The sequence below is a fragment of the Chlorocebus sabaeus genome, chromosome 16 (assembly GCF_047675955.1).
Source record: "Chlorocebus sabaeus isolate Y175 chromosome 16, mChlSab1.0.hap1, whole genome shotgun sequence".
Lineage (NCBI taxonomy): Eukaryota > Metazoa > Chordata > Mammalia > Primates > Cercopithecidae > Chlorocebus > Chlorocebus sabaeus.
In genome coordinates this window covers 34,040,153-34,064,607 of record NC_132919.1, presented here as the reverse complement: position 1 = coordinate 34,064,607, position 24,455 = coordinate 34,040,153, and the positions used below count along the sequence as shown (strand labels likewise).

At 52.9% G+C, this 24,455-nt stretch overlaps 3 protein-coding genes across 3 annotated transcripts in view; 2 read left to right on the top strand and 1 right to left on the bottom strand.

Annotated features, from left to right (window-relative positions):
• The window catches only part of MMP28 (matrix metallopeptidase 28), a 30,407-nt gene extending 28,656 nt beyond the window's left edge, over positions 1 to 1,751 (top strand). Inside the window, exon 8 of the mRNA XM_008011075.3 lies at positions 726 to 1,751. Coding sequence (XP_008009266.3) covers positions 726 to 1,120 — 395 coding nt within the window. The 3' untranslated portion in view covers positions 1,121 to 1,751. The remainder of the gene's footprint in view (positions 1 to 725) is intronic.
• C16H17orf50 (chromosome 16 C17orf50 homolog) lies at positions 1,736 to 10,106 on the bottom strand. Its single transcript, XM_008011076.3, has 3 exons — positions 10,034 to 10,106; positions 3,298 to 3,619; positions 1,736 to 3,197 (listed from the first exon to the last, which is right to left on the bottom strand). The coding sequence occupies exons 1-3, from the start codon at positions 10,104 to 10,106 to the stop codon at positions 3,005 to 3,007; spliced, it is 588 nt and encodes a 195-aa protein (XP_008009267.3). The 3' UTR covers positions 1,736 to 3,004.
• A 4,473-nt stretch (positions 10,107 to 14,579) lies between these two features.
• Positions 14,580 to 24,118, top strand: GAS2L2 (growth arrest specific 2 like 2). Its single transcript, XM_008011073.3, has 6 exons — positions 14,580 to 16,227; positions 18,376 to 18,617; positions 19,477 to 19,584; positions 20,711 to 20,807; positions 21,382 to 21,634; positions 22,229 to 24,118. The coding sequence occupies exons 1-6, from the start codon at positions 15,843 to 15,845 to the stop codon at positions 23,781 to 23,783; spliced, it is 2,640 nt and encodes an 879-aa protein (XP_008009264.3). The 5' UTR covers positions 14,580 to 15,842; the 3' UTR covers positions 23,784 to 24,118.
• Positions 24,119 to 24,455: the final 337 nt, after the last annotated feature.

Below are 24,455 nucleotides of genomic sequence, written 5' to 3'. Positions count from 1 at the left end.
GAGTCTCTATTCCAATTTGAACCTGTGACCCCAGGGGAGACTCTATCAGAAGATACCTTTCAGGGATGGATTAGGGAGCAGCAAGTGTCAAGGTCCCAGGGACAGTTTCAGAGAGGAGTCTAGAGGGAAGCAGAGGACGGCTCTAGAATTGTGCAATTCCACAGAAAACAGCTGGATCTTCCTTGGAATCCTAGCCGTGTGGGGTTGGACATGTCGCTTAACTTTTGGAGTGTGCATTTCTCGAATAGGGAAAACAATACCTCAGATTTTTTGAGGAAGGAGTATGAAAAGAGAATATTGCTTGAAGAGTGTACAATATCTTACTAGATATATGGTAATACTTAGGTAAATAGCATTCATTCATTTTTCATTCATTCAACCAATATTGAGTGCCTTGTATGCACTAGACACGGTTGGATATGTTAGGGATACAGGAGTGAACGAAACAAAAATCCTTGCCCTCATAGAATTATTAGTAGTGATGGCAGTGAAGAAAGCGCTGGGCTTTCCTTTCGAGGCTATCCGCCCTCTGCTGACACCTGCTGGAAGTCTAGACAATAACAGTGGTCGCTACTACCGCCCTGCTATTTATAACTAATTAGTAGTGCAATCCATTCTATTGGTATGAATACCAACCATCGTGGGCTCCAGCTTAAAGGAGAGCAGAGGTATGGGGGATAGAGGTAGGGTAGAGAGCTCACCCTGGCTCTCCCAATTTCCCACAGGGGGTCGATGCTGGAGGTTCCGGGGCCCCAAGCCAGTGTGGGGTCTCCCACAGCTGTGCCGTGCAGGGGGCCTGCCCCACCACCCCGACGCCGCCCTCTTCTTTCCTCCTCTGCGCCGCCTCATCCTCTTCAAGGGTGCCCGCTACTACGTGCTGGCCCAAGGGGGACTGCAAGTGGAGCCCTACTACCCCCGAAGTCTGCAGGACTGGGGCGGCATCCCTGAGGAGGTCAGCGGCGCCCTGCCGAGGCCCGACGGCTCCATTATCTTCTTCCGAGATGACCGCTACTGGCGCCTCGACCAGGCCAAACTGCGGGCGACCACCTCAGGCCGCTGGGGCACCGAGTTGCCCTGGATGGGCTGCTGGCACGCCAACTCAGGGAGTACCCTGTTCTGAAGGCACCTCCTCATCTCAGAAACTGGTGGTGCTCTCAGGGCAAAATCGTGTTCCCCACCCCTGGGGCAGAACCCGTCTTAGAAGCCTCTGAGTCCCTCTGCAGAAGACCAGGCAGCAAAGCCTCCATCTGGAAGTCTGTCTGCCTTTGTTCCTTGAAGAATGCAGCATTGTCTTTGTTCCCACCACATGGAGGTGGGGGTGGGATCAATCTTAGGAAAAGCAAAAAAAAGGGTCCCAGATCCCTTGGCCTGTTCCTCCAAGGACTTCTATCCTCCCCAGACCTTTGTTTCTTCTGCTAAAGGTACAGTTCCTTTCAAGAGGTGACAGCACTGGGATCCAAACAGCGGGATGAAAAACTCAGCAGAGAGATTAGAGACCATTTTGCAAGACTGCCCTTCTCCTCAGGACCTCCTGGCTCAGTTCTTAGAAAACGGTGTCATATTTAGTCAGAGGCCGCACCCCCAGGAAGCATGGATGGGGATGAGGGCATAGGTGTCTCCAACCTCAGAGGCCCTTTGTGGGGTCAGGACGCAGAGTGGGAGGGAGACTGATGCAGGCCTGCCAGTCCCTGGCTTTTTGTCCGGGGCTAGAATAAAGAGGCGCCTTCAGCTGGTGGGCCGAGAGGCAGGAAGCAGCCTTCTTTGGAGCAGTTCTTCCATCCTTTGCTTTGAGAGCAGGTGGGCATGGGTGCAGGGGAGGCCAAGGCCATGCTCTTCCATCCAAGCCAGGACCAGCCAGCTGTGTGTGTATGTGTGTGTGTGTGTGGAGCTGTGATGGAGAGAGGGTGCCTGCCTCTCCTCAAAAAGCAAAATGTCCTTGCCCCCCAGGCCAGATGGAGAATGTTGTGCAGCAGGGAGAGGTCAAGGGGCCTTCCTGGGGGTCTGCAACGCTGCGGGCGCTGGGGATGCAGCCTCCACAACAGGCAGCCCTGCAGGCTGGGGGTGGCCTTGTGCTCTCACAATGGCCGCATTCTCCAGGCCACACACGCGGCATTCCCAAAGCTCCTGCTGTCTGGCCAAGAATAGCTGGGATTCCTGGAGAAGGAACCAGCTCCCCAGCCTCCCTGTCTTCAGCCTCCACCCATGCCAGCTTTTATTTTAGCATCTGGTTTTCCAGGCTTCCCCCACCCTTCCACACCTGCTAGTGCCTCATATGCACAGCATTGACCTCAGCAAGCCAGGGCGTCTAGGGGAGGGGAGAATGGTCTGGCAAGGGTTCAGCCCTCAGCTCCCCAGGGCCATTGTTGGCCCTGCCTGTTCATTTTCTTCTCTGCGGCGAGCAGAAGGGCATTTACCTTTGGATACAAATGTTTGTACCGTTCTGGGGTAGAGAGGGAAGAGGCTCCCTGCCCACACTTTTACCTCTGGCTTGAACCCCAGGAGGATCATCCCCACCCGGAGCCACCGTACCCCACCTCAAAGCACTGACACTTTGATCAGAGGTTTTAGTGAATGATTTCAGGGAGAGAGGCAGGTTTGTCAAGAGGGATGAGGGAACCCGGAGGTTATTTTCTCTAGGCGATGCCTCTGCCCACCGGGCCAGAGCAGATCTGAAATACCCAAGAGGTGAAGGTGAGGCTGTGTGAGCCGACAGAGTCAGGTGTGCGGTGGCGCTGGTGCTGCGTGGGGCGGGGAGCCCTCGGTGGGCGCTGTTGACAGTGGGCTCTAGGTTATGCTGGGCTTTGCACTGGGGGCGCTAGGTGACAGGTGGGAACCAAGCACCAACAGTGGGCCTTCTTGCCGGATGGGGGCGCTCTGGACAGCAGTTGAGAAGGGGCGGTTCTGGGAATGTGTCAGAGAGGAGTCCGCGTTCCAAGAGAGAAGGTCGGTATGGAGTCTGGGACTAGGAAAGGATGGAGGGCACAAAGGCTGGGAGTGGGGGCGCTCAGGAGCTCCCAGCGGCCCCCGCCTTACCCAGATCCGGGTGATCCAGAACGCAGTGCGCCACATAGGCCGGGTGGCTGTGCAGACTCCTGCATTTCTTGCAGAAAAGGATTTCGCAGCCCACACAGCCCCCGCGGCGCGGCGGTCGTCGCCGGATCTCCAACACGCACGGCTCCTCCGGGAGGCTCCGCTTCCTGTCGGCGGGGACCCGGCGCTCAGTGCCTAGGGCCGCCCCTCCTCCCTGGGGCCCGGGCACCGCGTCCCTCGTGCCCCGGCCGAGAAGCGCACATTCACCTGTCGGTGGGAGCCGTCAGGCTGCCCAGCAGCGCCAAGGGGCCGAGCCAGCCCCAGAAGCCGCTGTCCGCGCGCCGCAGCAGCGCCACCTGCTGGGTGCTGGACTCCTGGCGCAGCGGGCAGTAGGACACTGAGCGCCGCTCGCGGCCCTCGCCTTCCTCCGCCTCCCGCGGCGGCTCCTCGCCCTCCGCTGCGCTCTCCTCCGGCGGCCTCTGGTTGTCCTCGTCCTCGTCCTCGTCCTCCGACCCCTCCTTCCCTTCCTCTTCCGCCTCCTCGGCCCGGGGCTCTTCCGGTTCCTTCTTCCACAAGGGAGTCTTCACACCTACGGGCCAGAAGGTCAGGGCAGTCCTGCTGTCCCCGAGAAAGGGTCCAGAATAATTTTTCATTTTATTTAATTTTTAATTTTATTTTTTTGAGACAGGGTCTCTCTCTGTCGCTCAGACTGGAGTGCAGTGGCGTGATCTCTGCTCATTGCAACCTCCGCCTCAGTGGCTCAAGCGATTATCCTGCCTCAGCCTCCCAAGTAGCTGGGACTACAGGCACGCCCCACTGCGCCTGGCTAATTTTTGTATTTTTAGTAGAAACGGCATTTCACCGTGTTGGCCGGACTGGTCTCAAACTCCTGACCTCAGGTGATTTGCCCTCCTCAGCCTCCCAAAGTGCTGAGATTACAGGTGTGAGCCACCGTGCCCGGCCCTGGATACTTGTTCAAAAAAGTTTTGTAAGTCCAGGCATGGTGGCTCACGCCTGTAATCTCAGCACTTTGGGAGGTCGAGGCAGGCGGATGGCTTGAGCTCAAGAGTTCGAGACCAGTGTGGGCAACAAGGTGAGACTCTTTTTATTTCGCTACAAAAAACAAAACAAAGCAAACAAAAAACGGCATGGTGGTGTACACCTGTGGTCCCAGCTACTTGGGAGGCTGAGGTGAGAGGAAGCTGAGTTAGGGAAGTCGAGGCTATAGTGAGCCATGATTGCACCACTGCACTCCAGCCTAGGTAAGAGTGAGACCCCTTCTCTACAATTTAAAAAAAAAAAATTTATTTTTTTGAGACAGGGTCTCACTATGTTGCCCAGTCTGGTCTCGAACTCCTGGCTTCAAGCAGCTCTCCTGCCTAGGTCGCCTAAAGTGTGGGATCACAGCCACAAGCCACCTCCCCTGGCTTACTGATCTCTCTCTTTTTTTTTTTTTTTTGAGATGGAGTCTCGCTCTATCGCCCAGGCTGGAGTGTGGTGGTGCCATCTGGGTTCACTACAAGCTCCACCTCCCGGGTTCATGCCATTCTCCTGCCTCAGCCTCCTGAGTAGCTGGGACTACAGGAGCCCACCACCATGACTGGCTAACTTTTTGTATTTTTAGAAGAGACGGGGTCTCACCGTGTTAGCCAGGATGGTCTTGATCTCCTGACCTCAAGATCTGCCCGCCTCGGCCTCCCCAAGTGTTGGGATTACAGGCGTGAGCCACCGCACCCGGTCGCTGATCCCATTTTAACAGGTGGTTATTTGTAGAATATTTTATTTTCTGAATGAGATTTCCTTCCTCCAAGTGGGTCTTGCCTTAAGGAAGCCCAGCATCTCCGCTGGTGGGGCGGGCAGGCGGGTGGGCTTACAGCACCTCTGTATGGTTAGAAAAGGCGCCTTATAGTCAGGGAGATGGAAAAAGGACCCTCTATGGGCAGACCAATTGGGAAAAGGCTGTCCTTAGGGTGAGCCGATTAGGAAAAGGTGCCTCTGACTTCAGCCACCACTGTCCCCTCTTGCTGGTGCCTTTGTTCAGGGCACAGATACCACAAGCAGTAGCCCCAGCAGGACGTTCTTGGACTGACATGGAAGCTAAGCTGGCCTCCCCTAGAAGGTGTCCCCCGCCCATTCAGCAAACATTCACCAGGCTTCTTGCATCCTGTCTGTCACAGGATGTAAAGGAAAGAGGGGAGGAGGGCAGAGAAGACACAACTCGTGGAGTTTGCTATGGAAAAGTCAAGAAACTTTTCTAGGCCGGGCACAGTGGCTCATGCCTGTAATCCCAGCACTTTGGGAGGCTGAGGCAGGTGGATCACCTGAGGTCGGGAGTTCGAGACCAGCCTGACCAGCATGGAGAAACCCTGTCTCTACTAAAAATACAAAATTAGCCAGGCATGGCAGTGCATGCCTGTAATCCCAGCTACTCAGGAGGCTGAGACAGGAGAATCACTTGAACCTGGGGCGGGCGTGGAGGTTGCGGTGAGCCGAGATCATGCCATTGCATTCCAGCCTGAGCAACAAGAGCGAAACTCTGTCTCAAAAAAGAAAAAAAAAGAAGAAAAGAAAAAGAAACGTTTCTATCAATCCCAGTCCATCCTATTTAAAGAGCAAAGGGAGGCCGGGCGCGGTGGCTCAAGCCTGTAATCCCAGCACTTTGGGAGGCCGAGACGGGCGGATCACGAGGTCAGGAGATCGAGACCATCCTGGCTAACACAGTGAAACCCCGTCTCTACTAAAAAATACAAAAAAACTAGCCGGGCGAGATGGCGGGCGCCTGTAGTCCCAGCTACTCGGGAGGCTGAGGCAGGAGAATGGCGTAAACCCGGGAGGCGGAGCTTGCAGTGAGCTGAGATCAGGCCACTGCACTCCAGCCTGGGCGACAGAGCAAGACTCCGTCTCAAAAAAAAAAAAAAAAAAAAAAAAAGAGCAAAGGGAATGCTCATAATTGGTGTTTTAGCCTTCTGGTTGTAAAAGGCCAGGCCTAGTACATAGCTAGAAAAGGGTTCCAGAGATGTTTCAGGAGGAAGGGGAGGAGGAAAAGGGGTTGAAAAGAAAGGGTTGGACATTGAGGGCTGCGCTATGGAATTTGAACTTTGCCTCTCAGCAGTGAGGAGCCACTGAACCTTCTTGTAGAAGGACATGTTCCAAGCTGTCTTTTAGGATGTTCCCTCTGACAAGACAGAGGGAGACCCCACCTAGGAGTCCTTACAGTGGTCCAGGCCAGAAAAGACAAAGGCCTGAACAAGAGCATGTGGAGATGATGAAGCAGATGTGAAGACTATTCTGGAGCCAGATGTAGTGGCTCACATCTGTAATCCCAGCACTTTGGGAGGCCAAGGCGGGAGGATCACTTGAGCCTGGGAGGTTGAGACTGTGGTGAGCTATGATGATAACGCCACTGTACTCCAGCCTGGGTGACACAGCAGGACTGTTTCTAAAACAAACAAACAAACAAAAACAGGCCAGGCACGGTGGTTCACGCCTGTAATCCCAGGATTTTGGGAGGCCAAGGTGGGTGGATCACTTGAGGTCAGGAGTTTGCTACTAGCCTGGCCAACTACTAAAAATACAAAATACAAAAATTAGCTGGGTGCTGTGGCATGTTCCTGTGGTCTCAGCTACTCGGGAGCCCGAGGCACGAGAATCGCTTGAACCCGGAAGGCAGAGGCTGCAGTGAGCCGAGATCTCGCCACTGCACTCCAGTCTGGGTGACAGAGCAAGACTCTGTCTCCAAAAAAAAAAAAAAAAAAAAAAAGAGTATTTAGGAAGGGGAAAGGAGAGGGCTTGCAGCTACATGGATGGGTAACTGAGAAGAGGTTGGACTTCATGGTGATGGTCTTGACTGTCCAAGCTAGGGTCAAGAGGACCTGTCCACCAGCCCCACCCTGCCTCCAGCCCCACTCACCATGCTTATCCATTCTTCCCAAGGCTGTGCCCTGCTTTCCCTGATCAGGGACTGGGATGTGAGAGGATACCCAGAACCCACAGAACTTTGTCTCATGTCTAGGGCCTCTATTGGATCACAAGGGGTGGGGCTAGAACCTCACCTGCCCATAAGGCTCTGCCCAGGAATAATTTCCTTTTCCAGAGCCTCCCAAAGCACTAACAACTCAGGTGTCTCCTACCTTCCCTCTTAGGAAGGCATTAAAGGGGAAGAGAGGACGGCTTTGGCCCCCAATAAACCGGATTCAAATCCCAGCTCTACCACATAAATACAAAAGTTATCTGATGTTCAGCATGGTATCTCTCTGACTTTCACTCTCTTCCTCTGTAAGTCAGAGTAGTAGTACAGTACCAGGCTCTACCTGGCCTACAGGAAGCACTGAAAGCATTGAGTTTGTTTGTATCATTATATTCTCTCCTCCTCCTGTCTTATCCTTATCCTTCTTCACCCCATACTCCCCACTTCTCCTATTTCCATTTCATTGCCTTAGTGCCAAGGAATACAAGGGAATAGGTGCCAAGTCCAGTAGGAAGTAGGACTTGGGCACGAGGAGGGTATAGCTCCTGGATATTGTGTATTTGTGGGGGACAGAGGCTGGGGAGGGAGTAAAATCATGGAGCTTCAGGAAAATCCTTTCCTTTCCTGGACTTGAAGTGGCGTATATTGGCACAGAGAAGAATGTGCAGATGGACAATGGACAGATTCAGCTCTGGAAAGCCCTCCGTCTGTTGAGAAGTTGCTGACCTCAAAGAGATCCCAATCTAATAGTGATCTGCAATCCTCCATCCAAGTCTGAGAGTGGAGGGCGATGGAGTCTCTTCCTTTGGGCATCTTTTTTTTTTTTTTTTGAGAGGGAGTCTTGCTCTGTTGCCCGACTGGAATGCAGTGGCGCGATCTCGGCTCACTGCAAGTTCCACCTCCTGGGTTCACGCCATTCTCCTGCCTCAGCCTCCCGAGTAGCTGGGACTACAGGCGCCCGCCACCACATCCGGCTAATTTTTTTGTCTTTTTTAGTAGGGACGGGGTTTCACTGTGTTAGCCAGGATGGTCTTGATCTCCTGACCTTGTGATCCGCCCGCCTCGGCCTCCCAAAGTGCTGGGATTACAGGCCTGAGCCACACTGTGCCCAGCCAAGAAACCTGAATCTTTTATAATGGGTAGTGAGCAAACCTGCTGTTTGCTCAGGCAGGAGGCACTATGTCTATTTTCCAAGATTGTTCACTTATACAAAAACCCTTGAAAAGTCAGGGTCTCTGCTTTCAAGACATGCATAAACACAAAAGGCCCAAGGAGAATTGTCTCCCAACAAGCTCATTCTCCTTAAATTTCCTGAAAGCATTTGTAGCCACCATGGCTCTTGATTGCAAAATTCAAAAGCTCCCTCTGGTTGATTTAAAGAGAAAGAATAGCGAGAGCTCACAGAATGACCAAAAGACTTGAGAACTGGATAGGAATCAAGGAAGGATGGAGAATAAGAACATAGTCAAGATCGCATTACAGGAACAATTCACTTTGGAGGCCACTGCTGGGGGTCACCCATGGACACTGGCACCATGAGCAATCTCAATGAGACACTCACTAAGATTTAATGCCCCTGGCAGGCACATCTAAACCAGTGAGCCTGTGCTATGGTCTTTAGGGAGCATCTCACCAAGACACCACAACAGAGTGTCCCCTGGCATGGTTATTCTTCTCATCCTGCTTCCCCAACCCTAATCTGCCCAGTAGCCATTCATCCTTAGGATGTGCATTCCCTCTTCCCAAGGCTATTTTGGATTTTCTGGGACCTTCATAAAAAGTCAGATTTTCAAACAACCCATACTAGCATTAAAGCACACTAAAATTTATTTTATTATTATTATTTTTTTATTTTTGAGATAGAGTCTTGCTTTGCTGCCCAGGACAGAGTACAGTGGTGTGATCTCAGCTCGCTGCAACCTCTGCCTCCCAGGTTCAAGCGATTCTCCTGCCTCAACCTCCTGAGTAGCTGGGATTACAGGCGTGTGCCACTGTGTCCAGCTAATTTTTGGATTCTTCGTATAGACGGGGTTTCACCCTGTTGGCGAGGCTAGTCTTGAACTCCTGACCTCAAGTGATCTGCCTGCCTCGACCTCCCAAAGTGCTGGGATTACAGGTGTGAGCCACCGTGCCCAGCCAGCACACTAGAAATTGATTTCACAGAGGACTAGTACAGTCTTCATTGAAAACATTAGAGCAAGCAGGTAATCCCACTGGCCCCAGAAACATATGCATGCCTCCTGCACTCAGACATCAGCTTGGGAGACCTCTTGAGAGGGGCGAAACCGTCCTGGGAATGAGTGAAAACTCAGAATTGACTGAATCTCTGTCCAAAAGAGACTGTTTGAAACCAGAAGAGAATGGGCTATATTTTATTGGCAAGCTCAAGCATTATTTTCTGTTATTTATGGAAATCATACCTAAAGGACAAGACAAAGTCAGTTATCACAGGTAAAGCTACAATTTTTTCATATTAAATTTTAACTTTTGAAATTAATAGTATAAATAGCTCCTTAACTTCTAATAGGTATAACATGGAAATGCAATATCAGTTTTGGCTGGGCCATAAATATAACTTAAGAGAAAATAATATCTAAGTGGGGCACAGTGAGGGGAACCCATAGTCCCAGCAACTCAGGAGGCTGAGATGGGAAAATCACTTGAGGCCAGGAATTTAAAGCTGCAGTGCACAATAATTGTGCCTGTGAATAGCCACTGCACTCCAGCCTGGGCAACAGAGCAAGACCCCTGTCTCTTAAAAAAAAATTATTAAGAACAATAATCCAGTAAGATAGTATGTAAGTGCTACTTGATTGGGAATATTTGTAACAACATCTTACATTTGTATAGAGAAAAGGAACGGGGCCTCCTAAACTTACAGCATCATGTCAGTGAAGATGTAACTGGCTAGTAAAATCCATAATGCCTAACTAATAATAGCTCAAACTTTATAAAATGTATTAATTTACTTAGTAAGGGGCTCCAGGATTGGTTCAGTGTCTTGCTGGAGTTATTAAGGGCCCTGCTTATTCTCACCTTTCCTCTTTGCCTTCTTTGTCTCCTCTTGGTTACAAAATGGCTGCTGCAGATCCGGGCATTGCAGCTTCATGCAGCTATGACCAAGGCAGGAAGAAAAGGAATGGCAGAGACTTCTCAGAAACTCTCCAACAGACTTCTCTTTGAATCTCATTGGCCAGAACTGGGGCACAAACCCATTCCTGAACCAACTTATGGCAAAAAGAGGGTTGTCAAGATTGTCCTAGACCAGTTGTAACTGGTACCTTTGATCAAGTGGGACTCATAGAGTATAGTTATAAAACAATTTCATTTTTGTCTCCTACAGTCTTTTTATTTTATTTTATTTTATTTTATTTTTATTTATTTATTTTGAGACAGAGTCTCCCTCTGTTGCCCAGGCTGGAATGCAGTGGCTAATTCTCCTGCCTCCTCCTGAGTAGCTGGGATTACAGGTGCCCGCCACCAAACCCAGATAGTTTCTATATTTTTAGTACAGACAGGATTTCACCATGTTGTCCAGGCTGTTCTCGAACTCCTGACCTCAAGTGATCTGCCCGCCTTGGCTTCCTAAAGTGCTGGGATGACAAGCATGAGTCACCGCATCCAGCCCAGTCTTTTTAAACATGCTCAAGGGAGGAAAATACTTCTTCCCTTGTCCCTGGAGAACAACTCAGACAGGCCCTATGACTTATTCTGAGTCCTCTTAGGAAATAGAAAACCCTGAGGCTTGCCACAGCCAGTGACCTGCAAATAGGATGGTGTGGGAGGCAGAAGACGTGGTCCCTCTACCCCCTTTCCCAGCCTGTCTTTTCTTCTCAGCTGCCCAGCTACTGGTCTCTGTCTTTCCCTGCCCCAATCCATGCAATTCCTTGGATACAGGCTACACTGAATTCTGGGGTCTCTTATTCCCTCTGTAATCCTTAGGAGTCTAATCAGGAACCAATCAGATGATGATCCACTTCCAGCTTCCTATCCACTGAGGCCGGTCCACTTTCCAGGAGGATCCATTGAATGTTTTGTATTTGTTTTGAGATGGAGCCCGGCCTATCTTGCTATTAATTAAGGTGTTCTCTGCTGGGCACAGTGGCTCAAGCCTGTAATCCCAGCACTTTGGGAGGCCAAGGTGGGCAGATCACTTGAGCTCAGGAGTTCGAGACCACCCTGGCCAACATGGCGAAACCCTGTCTCTACTAAAAATACAAAATTAGCCGGGCGTGGTGGTGTACCTGTAATCTCAGCTAGTCGGGAGGCTGAGGCAGGAGAATTGCTTGAACCCAAGAGGCAGAGGTTGCAATGAGCCAAGATCATTCCTCTGCACTCCAGCCTGGGTGACAGAGTGAGGCTCTGTCTTTAAAAAAAAAAAAAAAAATGGAGGAACCTGGTCTGTTCTGTCCTCTCTGTTCTACTTCACTGCAGCCTGAGGACAAAGTTGTGGGAGGTCGGCATTGACTATGTAGGTAACAACAATGGCCTAAAGAAGCAGCAAGAAAGGAAGCAAGTGCCTGGAAAACTTTGTGGAGCAGAGCCACTTGCCTACTTTGGATCATCTGTCTCTAAGAGAGAGAAATAAACTTTTCTCTTGTGTGAGCCACTGTTTTCAGTGGCCTTTTTGTTATATATAGCAGCTTAGCTCGGCCCTAACTAATAACAGAAGATACGTGACTGCCTCTATTGCAGAAGGGCTCTCCCTGTGTAATAGGAATGCATCCCCCAAATCTTCACCATCTGATTGGGAAAAGAACCTGGCCCTATAGCTCCAATTTTAAAAGCCCAGGGAAGGGCTGTTTGGACTTGCTGAGTCCCACGCTTACCTCCTAGATTAGTGGCTCTTAGTGGGGAGGCAGAGGGACATTGCCCCCCAGGGACATTGTCCCCCAGAAGACATTGCCAAATGTTAATGTCTGGAGACATTTTCGGTTGTTTTAATGGGGGCAGGGGGCCAGGCATGGTGGCTCATGCCTGTAATCCTAGCACTTTGGGAGGTCAAGGTGGGTGGATTGCCTGAGCTCAGGAGTTTGAGACCAGCCTGGGGACATGGTGGAACCCCATCTCTACTAAAATACAAAAAATTAGCCAGGCGTGGTGGTGTGCGCCTGTAATCCCAGCTACTCAGGAGTCTGAAAGAGGAGAATCACTTGAACCCAGGAGGCGGAGGTTGCAGTGAGCCAAGATTGTGCCATGGCACTCCAGCCTAGGCAACAGAACGAGACTCCGTCTCAAAAAATTAAAAATAAAAATAATAATGGGGGCAGGGGTGCTACTGGCTTTTGGTGGGTAGTGGCCAGGGATGCTGCTAAATGTCCTACAATGCCCAGGACAACCTCCACAGCAAAAGAATTATTTCACCTAAGATGTCAATAGTGCCAAGGTCAAGGAACCCTATTTTGGACCAATCCTATTAACTTTTCAAGGTTACATGGAATGTGACTACTTGTCATCACCTCCATAGGCACCACTTGGTTTAAGACACCCTTGCTGTGCCTTGAATGACTGCAGTAGTCTAACTGTCCCCCTGATTCTGCACTTGCCCCTGCAGTTCTTCACACAGCAGCCCGAATCAGAGCATGTCCCTACTCTTCTCAAAACACTCCAGGGCACTTCTCATTTCACTCAGAGAAAAAGTCAGACTCTTCAGAGTCACCTACAAGGCCCTGCATGATCTAGGACCTCGTTTCCTAGACTCTTATCCTACACACCCTACCTTTCTTCGGGATTCTTCTACCTTTCTTCTCCTTTTACTCTTTTTCTCCTTCTTCTTCTTCAACAGGATCTCACTCTGTTGTGGTGCAGTCATAGCTCACTACAACTTCAACCTCCTGGGCTCAAGCAATTCTCCTGCAAACCTCCCATGTAGCTGGGACCACAGGTGTGTGCCAACCACGCCTGGCTAACTTTTTTTGTTTTTTGGGTTTATTTTTTGAGACAGAGTCTCGCTCTATCGCCCAGGCTGGAGTACGGTGGTGCAATCTCGGCTCGCTGCAAGCTCTGCCGCCCAGGTTCGCGCCACTCTTCTGCCTCAGCCTCCTGCATAGCTGGGACTACAGGCGCCCACCACCATGCTTGGCTAATTTTTTTTTGTCGTTTTAGTAGAGACGGGGTTTCACCGTGTTACCCAGGATGGTCTCGATCTCTTGACCTTGTGATCCACCCGCCTCAGCCTCCCAAAGTGCTGGGATTACAGACGTGAGCCATCACGCCTGGCCATGCCTGGTTAACATTTTTAAAAAGTTTTTGTAGAGGCCGGGTGCAGTGGCTCATGCCTGTAATCCCAGGACTTTGGGAGGTCGAGGTGGGCAGATCACGAGGTCAGGAGATCGAGACCATCCTGGCTAACATGGCGAAACCCCGTCTCTACTAAAAATACAAAAAATTAGCCGGGCATGGTTGCAGGCACCTGTAGTCCCAGCTACTCAGGAGGCTGAGGCAGGAGAATGGCATGAACCCGGGAGGCAGAGCTTGCAGTGAGCCGAGATCGCCACAGCACTCCCGCCTGGGTGACAGAGTGAGACTCCTTCTCAAAAAAAAAAGTTTTTGTGGAGATGGGGGTCTCAGAGCGTTTGCACTGGCTGTCCCTCTGCCTGAGCACTCTTCCCCCAGACAGCTGCAGAGCATGCTTCTGATCTTCTCTCAGGTCTCTGCTCAATTATCACCTTATCCCTGAGGCCTTCTCTAAGCATCTTAGAGAAAATTCCATGCACACCCTCGCCTCCTTTACTCCTTTATTTGTCTCCCTGGTATGGATCACCGTCTGACTTACTATAGATTTATTTATTTATTTATTTATTTATTTATTTATTTATTTATTTATGAGATTTATTTATGTCGCCCAGGCTGGAGTGCAGTGGCACGATCTCGACTCACTGCAACCTCTGCCTCCCAGGTTCAAGCGATTCTCCTGCCTCAGACTCCCGAGTAGCTGGGATTACAGGTGCCCGCCAGCACGCCTGGCTAATTTTTGTATTAGTAGAGGCGGAGTTTCGCCATGTTGGCCAGACTGGTCTCGAACTCCTGGGCTCAAGTGATCCCCCCACCTCAGCCTCCCAAAGTGTTGAAATTACAGGCATGAGCCATGGCGCCCGACCTTAGATTTATTTGTCTATCTGTCATTCACCACTCGGTAACACGGAAGTAGCCCCCATAAGGTCAGGGACCTGGTCTTTTTTGTTTATTTCTGTATCTTCAGGCCTGCAGTAGTGCCTGGCACATAGTTGGTGCTCAAGATTTTTTTCTTTTTTAAGACAGGGTCTTGTTCTGCTGCCTAGGCTGGAGTGCAGTGGTGCAGTCATGGCTCAGTACAGCCTCAACCTCCTGAGTAGCTGGGATTATAGGTGCATGCCACCATGCTTGGCTAATTTTTTGTATTATTTCTGTAGAGACAGGGTTTCATCATGTTGCCCAGGCTGGTCTGCAACTCCTGGCCTGAAGTGATCCTCCTGCCTTGGCCTTCCAAAGTGCTGGGATTACAGGCAGCACTTACACTGTGACCAACCAAGATGTTGGTTGAATGAATGCATTGCTGTGGCCATGAGGGTAGGATATTATGACCGACAGCCTGCTCTAGCACAATCACATGGTTAGTGTGGGCAGTGGGGCAGGTTCTTCAGAGAAAGTGGGGATCATGGTGCTAACAGAGCTGCTGGGAGAACTGGGACCCACCCAGATTTGTGCCTGCCTGTGAGTTCTGATGGTCTGATACTTTCTTTTTCTTTCTTTTTTTTTTTTTTGAGACGGAGTCTCACTCTGTCGCCCATGCTGGAGTGCAGTGGCAGGATCTCACCTCACTGCAAGCTCTGCCTCCCGGGTTCACGCCATTCTCCTGCCTCAGCCTCCCGAGTAGCTGGGACTACAGGCGTCCGCCACCACGCCCGGCTAGTTTTTTTGTATTTTTTTAGTAGAGACGGGGTTTCACGATGTTAGCCAGGATGGTCTCGATCTCCTGACCTCGTCATCTGCCCGTCTCGGCCTCCCAAAGTGCTGGGATTACAGGCTTGAGCCACCGCGCCCAGCCAATGGTCTGACACTTTCACATACATTGTTCCTTTATCCCTCACAACACACCAAAGAGGTAAACATTATTACCCCCATTTTATGGTTGAGAAACTAAGGCACAGAGAGGCTAGGTAGTATATGATGGTCACACAGGATTTAAGGCTAAACTCATGAGTGTTGTGCTCTATTGCTATGTCTGTTTCATTCCCATTCTCTTGTACTCACTAAACACCAAGGGGTATGGCAAACCCTACCCCTGCTTTCCCTCCACTCCCCCAAAGTTCCCACTTGGTCAGCCCTGTGAGAGAAACCAGCCCCCGCCTCTCCTCCCTCTCCCTCTGTTCTGCAGGGCAGTCCTTGCCTGCTGGGAAGGGTTCACAAGGAGTGTTTGTAGCAGCCGCGGTCTCCAAGGAGAGGGGAGGAAAGCAGAGTGGGGAGGCCGGCAGCCACCCCAGGCTCCGTGGCCACAGCCAGCAGAGGGTAGGAGGCAGCCAGCTTGATCTGTTTAGCCTTGGGGAAAGAGAGGAGTGTCCTCACCTCCACCCGGCCTGAGAAGGGTGAACTCTGAGTGGACTGGGCAGCCTGAGAGCAAGGTCGCTCCAGGGCCACCAGGGAAAGCTGTGGCAAGGACTGAGGAATGTGGGGGAGCAGGGGCTGGGCCTGGCCTGGCGGCTGAAGCCAGTGGCAAGTAGCAGCGTTGGAAGTCCGGGGCTCTCAGCGAGTCACAGGGGAACCTTGGAATCAGGGAGAACCCAGCTGAAACCCAGCAGCGGTGGGAGGAGAGAGGTGGCAGTGGGAGAGGGGAGGTGCCCACCTCCTTCGCTGCTGGGGTCCAGCCATGTCCCAGCCTGTGGGAGGCAGGAGGAGGCCCGGGACCCTAGAGCCACCTGTGTGCAGTATCCGGCCTTTCAAGTCCAGCGAGCAGTACCTGGAGGCCATGAAGGAAGACCTGGCTGAATGGCTTCGCGACCTCTATGGGTTGGACATCGACTCGACCAACTTCCTGCAGGTGCTGGAGACGGGTCTGGTGCTGTGCCGGCATGCCAACGCTGTCACTGACGCTGCCCTGGCCTTCCTGGCTGAGGCACCTGCCCAAGCCCAGAAGATTCCCATGCCCCGGGTCGGGGTCTCCTGCAATGGGGCCGCCCAGCCAGGTACCTTCCAGGCCAGGGACAATGTCTCCAACTTCATCCAGTGGTGTCGAAAGGAGATGGGCATCCAAGGTAACCACGCTGCACCCCCTTCCCCATCCCAGATGCTTATCTTGGAGGGTATTCATCTTTTCTCAAATGCACAGGCTAGGTCTGGGGGGCAGGAGCCTGGGTCCTCATTCTAGATTTGCCTTGAACCATCTCTTTTTCTCATGCCTCATTTTCCCCACTTCATAGTAAATTCTCAATAAATAAATATGTTGATGATTGATAAATGCTAATGATTACTTCAGTAAGCATATATCAAGCACCTCTTCTGATCTGAGCACTTTGCTGGGCACCAAGGACACAGAGGAAAGAGACCCAGCGCCCAATGAATTCATTGTCTAGCAAGAGAGGCAGAAGGCCAGGCACGGTGGCTCACGCCTGTAATCCCAAAACTTTCGGAGGCTGAGATGGGTGGATCACCTGAGGTCAGGAGTTCAAGACCAGCCCGGCCTAACATGGCAAAACCCTGTCTCTACTAAAAATACAAAAATTAGCTGGGCATGGTGGCAGGCTGAGATAGGAGAATTGCCTGAACCCAGGAGGCAGAGGTTGCAGTGAGCTGAGATGGCGCCACTGCACTCCAACCTGGGTGACAGAGGGAGAGTTTGTCTCAAAAAAAAAAAAAAAAAAAAAAAGAGAGAGAGAGAGAGGCGAAGGGATAGATATGTAAATTAAAGGCCTGAAGTAGAGGTGTAGTGCTGGGAGCCAGGGGAGGAAACAGCAGCCTGATTAGGTGGAATGGGGCGGAGAAAGGTTGCCTCATAAAGGAAGGAGATTTGGCCTGAGTCTTTTTTTGTTTGTTTGTTTTGTTTTTGAGACTGAATCTCACTCTATCACACAGGCTGGAGTACAGTGGCGTGATCTTGGCTCACTGCAACCTCCACCTCCCGGGTTCAAGCGATTACTTGTGCCTCAGTCTCCTGAGTAGCTGGGATTACAGGCGCCCACCACCATGCCCGGCTAATTTTTGCATTTTTAGTAGAGATGGGGTTTCACTATGTTGGCCAGGCTGGTCTCGAACTCCTGACCTCAAGTGATCCGCCCACCTTGGCCTCCCAAAGTGCTGGGATTACAGGTGTGAGCCACCACACCCGGCTGGCCTGAGTCTTGAGGAATAAATATAATTTTGTAGGAAGGGAATTCTAAGCAGCGGGGACGACAGGGGCAAAGGCGCAGAAAAAGCACAGTGTGTGAATGACTGGGGGGAGCCTGGTGGTGAGGGCACAGGGCTAGGATTAGGAGAGAACACAGGAGGAGACAGATGGGATGACGCCAGGGAGGGGCACCGTCATGCTGGGGCTTGCAGGGTTCAGGGAGTGACATGTCAGGATCCTTCATCTCCTTGGCCTTGAAACCAGGAATGGGATAAGACTGGATGTTGCGCCATCCTCCTGGCCAAAGGTGGCAGGGGTGAGACTGGGGAAAGGGTGAGGCCTGGGCTACTGGCTGGTGGCTGGGCACTGAGGAGCAGAATTGGAAGGTTAATAGAAGCTAGTGCTTTAAGGAATGCTTGCATGTGCGGAACATTGTGAATGGTTAACAACTGTTAGCATATCCAATCTTTACAACAACCCCATGAAACAGACTACATCCCCATTTTACAGAAGAGGAAACTGAGGCTCAGGGTCTAGCTCAAGGTCATGCGGTTGGTAGTGAGTCAGGACTCCAGCCTTAGTGGTTGGCTCCAGAGCATGTCCTCAGCATGCCTGGTTGGGCCTGGGTGGGAGCTGAGTTTGAGATGCCTGGCGGAGATTGGCGGGGAGAGGTGTGGGTGGAAAGTGGAACAAACCGCTTCCTGCTCCTGGACCCACCCAGGCAAACTGAGTGGGGAGAGGGGAAGGTGGAGTTCATCCTTCTCTCACTCACACTCAGAGCCAGTCTCCAGGTGCCTTTGCTTTGCTGTCACCTCTTCCCACCCGCAGCCTGTCCTGTGAGATGGGCTGCGTGTCTGTACCCAGCACCTGAGCAATTCCGCCCAGACCCCTCTTAGGGGGCTGACTTGACCCCAAGATTCTGAGACCCAAACCACTCCCCATGTGACATGTCAGGATCCTTGCTGCCCCAGACCGGGGATGACCCCAGGGCTTTCCTCCCCGCTCGCCCCTGCCCGGAGGCTCAGGTCCTCTGGGGGCTCACGCTGCTTCTGCCCTTTTCTCCCCGCCTCCACTCCAGAGGTGCTGATGTTCGAGACGGAAGACTTGGTGCAGCGCAAGAACGTAAAGAACGTGGTGCTGTGTTTGCTGGAGCTGGGCCGCCGGGCGTGGCGCTTTGGCGTTGAGGCGCCCACCCTCGTGCAGCTGGAGGAGGAGATCGAGGAGGAGGTGCGGAGGGAGCTGGCCCTGCCCCCGCCCGACCCCTTGCCGCCAGCGCCCCCCAGGCGCCAGCCCTGCCACTTCCGGAACCTGGACCAGATGGTGAGGGGCTCTGCACACGCCCTCAGGGCCCCCTTCCCTTTGTCCTTCATGCTCCTCTCCCCAGTCCCACTCCAGCCCCCTCTAATCCACCCGCTTCTTGAGCTCCACTGTCCACCCTGACAAGAATTCACTGTGTGGCTTTAAGGCACGGTTCCACTCTGAGCCTCAACCCTAACCACCCGTAGTAATTAATGGCCATGTCATTTCTCAAGCGTTCTTACCAGCCCAGCACTGGATGCCCCTCTCATTTAACCTCTGCTGGGACAGTTTTCAAGAACACGGACGGTGGCACTCTCTGAGACACCTTGGTTCAAGTCTTAGTTCCACTGCTTTGCAGCTTGCCTGACTTTGGGCAAATTATTTAACCTCTCTGTGTCTGGCTTCCCTTATCTGCAGCATGAGGACAGTAACAGCACCTACCTTCATTTAAACGAACCAGCACATACAAAGTGCTTGGAACAGGGTCTGCACAGAGGGTCGCTTCACAGCAGTTAGTTCTGTGTGGTTAACCCCTGGGGAAAATGGAGCTCAGGCCGGTTTCTTAATGAAAAGCCTATGATGCGGTGGATGCAGGGCACTGACCCCAGCCTGTCAGATCCCACAGTCCCCCCGTGACACTCCACTGCTTCCATCAGCTGACCCATGAGGGCTCTGGACTTCATGGTAGGTAGGTCCATGGGTGACCACCCAGGTCTCGTTCTCACTGGGTCATTTACAGCCTTATCCACTCCCTCCTTGCTTCTCAGCCCCTAGCCCTGACCTCAGCAGAAACCTCAGGGGTGACTGTGGGGGCAAGTAGGCCCCCCATTTTGACCCAGAGTGGGGAAAAGAGAGGGCTGAGTTCACCACCCGCCCGCAGGTGCAGAACCTTGTGAGCCACTGCACGTGCCCGGTGCAGTTCTCCATGGTCAAAGTGTCTGAGGGGAAGTACCGTGTGGGTGACTCCAACACCCTCATCTTCATCCGGGTAAGTCCAGGCTGGGGGTCAAGGGACCCCCAGAATAGGGTTTCTTGCCCAGGCTTGGGACAATGACAGTAAGTCCCCCAGAATATGGGACTTTGCCCAGGCTTAATGGCAATGACAGTAAGTCATCATTCACCCCAAGCCATCAGGCCTTGGAGCTCTCCTTCTCTCCCTGGGAGAATTCCAGGAGATCCCTGGCAAAGGTGACAAGACTATCTCTTCCTCCCATCAGGGCAGCCAGAGCCACCACCCTCCCTCTCCGCCACCATGGCCCAGTCTAGAGTGTGTTCTCAGGCGGAGTGGGGTATGGAGAAGGGTGCTCACACTTTTCCATTCCACTCCACCCACAGGCTTGATTAGAGGAAGCGGCTTGAGAACCCCAAGTTTGGTTTCAGTGCGTGGCCCCAGCCACACAGACCCCATAATTCCACCCCCACCACTTGCCTGGGGGTACGTTCAGCAGTGAGTAGCAGCACAGGTCTGAAATGTGCCTTCCACCCCAATACCTGGCCTCACCAGAAACGGGCTGTACCCACGGGAGTGGCTAGCAGCTCCGGTCATGGCCCAGCCCTTTCCTGGGGCACAGGCCACACCTGGGAGCAGAGCCAGCCTTCTGGGCCCTCCCCTAGAGCTGAGGCAACAGCCCTGTGATGCAGATAGGGGCAAGAACTTGTGGCCCCACTTTCCAAGACAGGAAGCTGAAGCTTGAAGAGACATGTGACTTGCCTGAGGGTGGAGTGGGATCAGGACTCCCATGGGCTCTCCCACACAGGCCACAGAGGTAAAGCCAGTGGCAGTAGGGTTCCATTTTGGACACAGGCATGTGTAGATGCAAAACCGTTTACAGCGAAAGGAGCGCTCTGGGGGAAGCCTCTGCAATGCTTTTGGGATCCCTTGTCCAATTGTGGGACAGCTTTCAGCCTGGCCCCCACCCTTGACCGCATGTGTTATCTGATGCCAGTCACGGAGGAGGAGATTCAGGCTGCCTTTTTACGGCACACACAGACATCTATGTGTGGATGAGTACATGGATGAGAGCATCCCTGAGTGGGTGCCGGAAGCCCGCAAGCTGGTCCAGGAAGAGAGGCTGCCCTCCACCCTGCCCTCAACCTCACCCTTGCCCCCTCAGATCCTCCGGAACAATGTGATGGTACGTGTAGGGGGCGGCTGGGACACGCTGGGCCATTATCTGGACAAACATGACCCCTGCCGCTGCACATCCCTCTGTGAGTCCCCTGAGGGTCCTCTCCCTGTGGGGTTGGTTGGAAAGGCATAACTCTGGGTTGGGAGGCTGGAGGCAGAGGTGGGAGGTATGTCTGATCTCCAGGGGGAAGAGGTATGTGGGGAGGCTGGAGGAAGGAAGGCAGTAGTTGGGCACAGTACAGTACTAAATGTCACCACAAGATGGTGTGCAACACACGCAGAAGCAGCATTTGGCCAGGGTGCATTTTGGCAGCGCTTAGGTCTGGCTCTGGGATCCACGATCCACAGTGTTGGTACCAAGTGTGACTTGGAAGATCTTTAGTTCTTCCATAATCTCCATCAATGCCTCCAGCCACTCCAAATAAGCACACGCTCTAAGGGAAAGTTGTGTACCTGCACTACAAACATAGCTTTAAACAAATCCCCCAGCTGGGTCCCCAAGCCCCTCCTGTAAAGAAACTCTGGTGTTGCCACTGTAGGTCCCACTGTTTTTAGTGTGGGGTGTGGGGCATAGGACCACTGGGGGAGGAACAATGGGCCCCATCAGCAGGAATTGAACTCTTCTCTCCTCTCCTTTCTGCGGGGCACTGTTGTTAGCACACAAGCCAGGCAACTTCCTGAAGCCCCCGGCCCCACCAGTGCAGCATGAAGTAAGGGTACAGGATGGACCCTCACAGACCCAGCCTACGATGACCATCAGCCGCTCACAGAGCCCGCCACCCCCCGTGGACTGGAAGACATATGCCTCTTCAGGCCGAAGGCTGAGGCCCCCCACCCCATCCTCCACCAGACCCCGCAGGGAACGGGGAGCAGGGGCGGGGGCCTCCAGAGAGATGGCACCATTCCTGAGGTATGGGGAAGAGATAGGGAAGGGGCTGTTTTTCCTTTGGAGTGCACATTTTCAGAGGCCACCACACTCCAACATAAAAGGAGCAGATCCCCAGCAGCGACTCTATCCTGAGACCACAGGTGTTTGGAACCAGAAGCACACCCAGTACCTTTGGGATAATGTGGTTACTTCATATGCCTTCCCATTTCACAGATGAGACTCAGAAATGGAACAGACTTACTCAAGGTTTCCTCCCATTCCACGGTAGAGCACAGACTAAGACAACCCGTGCACTCCCCTCTGTCTCTCCACTGCCCTGCAACTGGTCTGGGGCCATCCCTCGAAGGATCTGAAGTCACCTCAGGCCAGGATCAGGCTTCCTTCTATCTGCTACACAGGGAACAAGGGCACATAGACTTAGGCAGTGACTGTCATCAGGAGGATTTCAAGGCAGTCAGGGAGGAGAGGGAGCATAGGTTTCATTCAGCGTGAAGTCGAGCCCCCTGGGTGTTCTCACTGGGGAAAGACCGTCACTTCCCAGAGCCAGGGACCACACTAGATGACCCTGCCAGCCTGAGGAGTCTCCCTTTGCAGCCTTGTGATTCTCCCTTTCAGGTGCCAGGAGAGGTCTCTCACCCCATCTTGGAGGCAGCCGACAGCTGGGGACAGCCCACTCAGCCCCCAGTCCTCGTCTTCCCAAAAGGGCCGAGACCCACAGTGCACCTTGTCAGGAAAGAAGGAGGATAGATACCCCCCTGAACTCCCCAGGGGAAGGATTCCCACATCTTGGGTTCATGAAAAAACAGACAGCCAGGGAACTGATGCCCGGAACCCCACCCCACAAAGACTCCGAGACATTGAGGCCACCACCAAAGGGATATCAGCAAGAGGACTATCTCCCCTGCCTCGTTCCTGTAGCCCAGCCGAGCAACTGGGCCTCAGGCTGCCACTCCAGGATAAGGCCAAGGGTGCGTTCTTCCAGTTCAGGGAGCCAGAGTCTGTCTGTTCTCCAACCCCTATCCAAGGCCTAACCAAGATCCCCATCCGGCTGCCCTCTGCTCACCCCCCGACACCAGAAAGGAGCTTTCCTGGTGCTACAAGTAGAAGTCCCAGGACAGAACTTGGGAGAGACCCCATTCCACTAAGGGCCGTCACTGCGGACCTGGCTGGGTCCACACATGGGGACTACTCTGTGAAAGTGAGGCAGGAGGACCAGCAGTTGGACATCCAGCTCATGGCAGAGGCCAAAGAGTCCCGGGACCTGGGCCCACAGGAGCAGGAGGGGCGGTACACACCTCTGCCCCTGGGCAGGAACAAGGAGCAAGCCATCTACTGTAGCCTTGAAGAGGAGATTTTGGGCAACATGAAGCTGCTAGAAGTCGGGAGTGCCTGTCTGCAGGGCACAAGGTCTGGGGTCATCCCTCGCAGTGGGGTCTATGTCCCCAGCCTGGGTGGGCGGTGGCCTAAGCCTGGGGGTCCTTATGACAAAGTCATCCAAGAACTGGCTCAGGGCCCCCCACCCCTCCTTAAAGTGGACCTGGAAGCCTGGAAGGCAGTCCCGACTGGCTCCCCTAAGCCAGCTGTTACCCCAGGACTGGAAAGCCTCAAAGGGAAGTTGGGAGCCATACAGAGTGGGCCCAGCACAAAGGCAAGCCTGAGTGCCAAGGGCACCCACATGAGGAAGGTCTCACCTCAGGGAGGGCAGGACTGCTCGGCCCCTACTGCGTCTGCCAGCCCGGAGGCCCCCACACCTTTGCCCTTGGACCCCAACTCTGACAAAGTCAAGGCATGTCTAAGTGAGGGCAGGAGAACTCTCCGGAAGCCCAAGAGGGTCCCGTCCATCTACAAGCTGAAGCTGAGACCCAGGATCCGGCCCCGAAGAGACCACAGGCCTGAGAAGCAGCCTTCACGAATCCCCAAGCCACTGGCCTATGTCTGCCTGGGTCCAGCCAGGCCGCCCCGCAGGGACAGACTGTTGAGAGCTGTGCTGGGCAGCAAGGGAGGGGAGGCATCCCGGGTGGATGGAGCTTCAGTAGGTGAGGAGGAGGAGGAAGGAAAGGAGAAAGAGCCAGCCGCTCCATTGGAGAGCAGGCCCCAGACTCCAGAGGACCTGCGACCTCACTGGCTTGATCAAGCTCCACTTCCACCTGAGGAGGAGTCCTGGGTCTGAGGCACATGAACATGTGGGGGAGGAGGGAAGCAAAAAGAATGGTCATGTATACACTGGATTCACAGCTGCGGGAACAGAAGGGACGTTCCCTCATCTCCACACAGGGCCTTGGGCAGGAGTGGGTCAGAAGACAAATATAGACTCCATCTGCTCATTTGAGCAAAGGGGCAACCCACTGCTCTCACTCCAACTCCAGAGGTAGGCTGGGGCAGTGAGACCATCCTATATCTAATGACTCTCCCTCAGAACATCTCCCCACACTCCTGGCCCCTGACCCCTGGCCATGCCCACCTGTTTCCATAACTCCCATAAGTTATTAAATGCATGTGATTCTACCTTGAGCCCCAGCTTCTTTTTTTTAAAGTTTAGAAACAGAGTCTTGCTCTGTCACCCAGGCTGGAGTGCAGTGGCACTATCATGGTTCACTGCAGCCTCGAACTCCCAGGCTTCAAGTGATCCTCTCACCTCAGTTTCCCAAGTAGCTGGGACTACGGGTAGGTGCCATGACACCTGGCTAATTTTATTTTATTTTTTAGAGATGGGGCCTTACTATGTTGTCCAGGCTGACCTCAAGCGATCTTCCTGCCTTGGTTTCCCAAAGCACTGGGATTAAAGATGTGAACAACTGAGCCCACCTCCCCCTTCCCCCTAGCTTCTTGAGCCCCTCACTCT

What these genes read in the sequence shown, in the direction of transcription:
- C16H17orf50 (XM_008011076.3), bottom strand. Translation starts at nt 10,106, where the DNA reads ATGAAGCTGCAATGCCCGGATCTGCAGCAGCCATTTTGTAACCAAGAG. An exon ending in AAAGAAGGCAAAGAGGAAAG is followed by an intron (nt 3,620 to 10,033) that starts GTGAGAATAAGC and finishes TCTGGCCCGTAG; the next exon opens with GTGTGAAGACTCCCTTGTGG. An exon ending in CTGACGGCTCCCACCGACAG is followed by an intron (nt 3,198 to 3,297) that starts GTGAATGTGCGC and finishes CCCCGCCGACAG; the next exon opens with GAAGCGGAGCCTCCCGGAGG.
- GAS2L2 (XM_008011073.3), top strand. Translation starts at nt 15,843, where the DNA reads ATGTCCCAGCCTGTGGGAGGCAGGAGGAGGCCCGGGACCCTAGAGCCA. An exon ending in AAAGGAGATGGGCATCCAAG is followed by an intron (nt 16,228 to 18,375) that starts GTAACCACGCTG and finishes CCTCCACTCCAG; the next exon opens with AGGTGCTGATGTTCGAGACG. An exon ending in GAGATGGCACCATTCCTGAG is followed by an intron (nt 21,635 to 22,228) that starts GTATGGGGAAGA and finishes TCTCCCTTTCAG; the next exon opens with GTGCCAGGAGAGGTCTCTCA.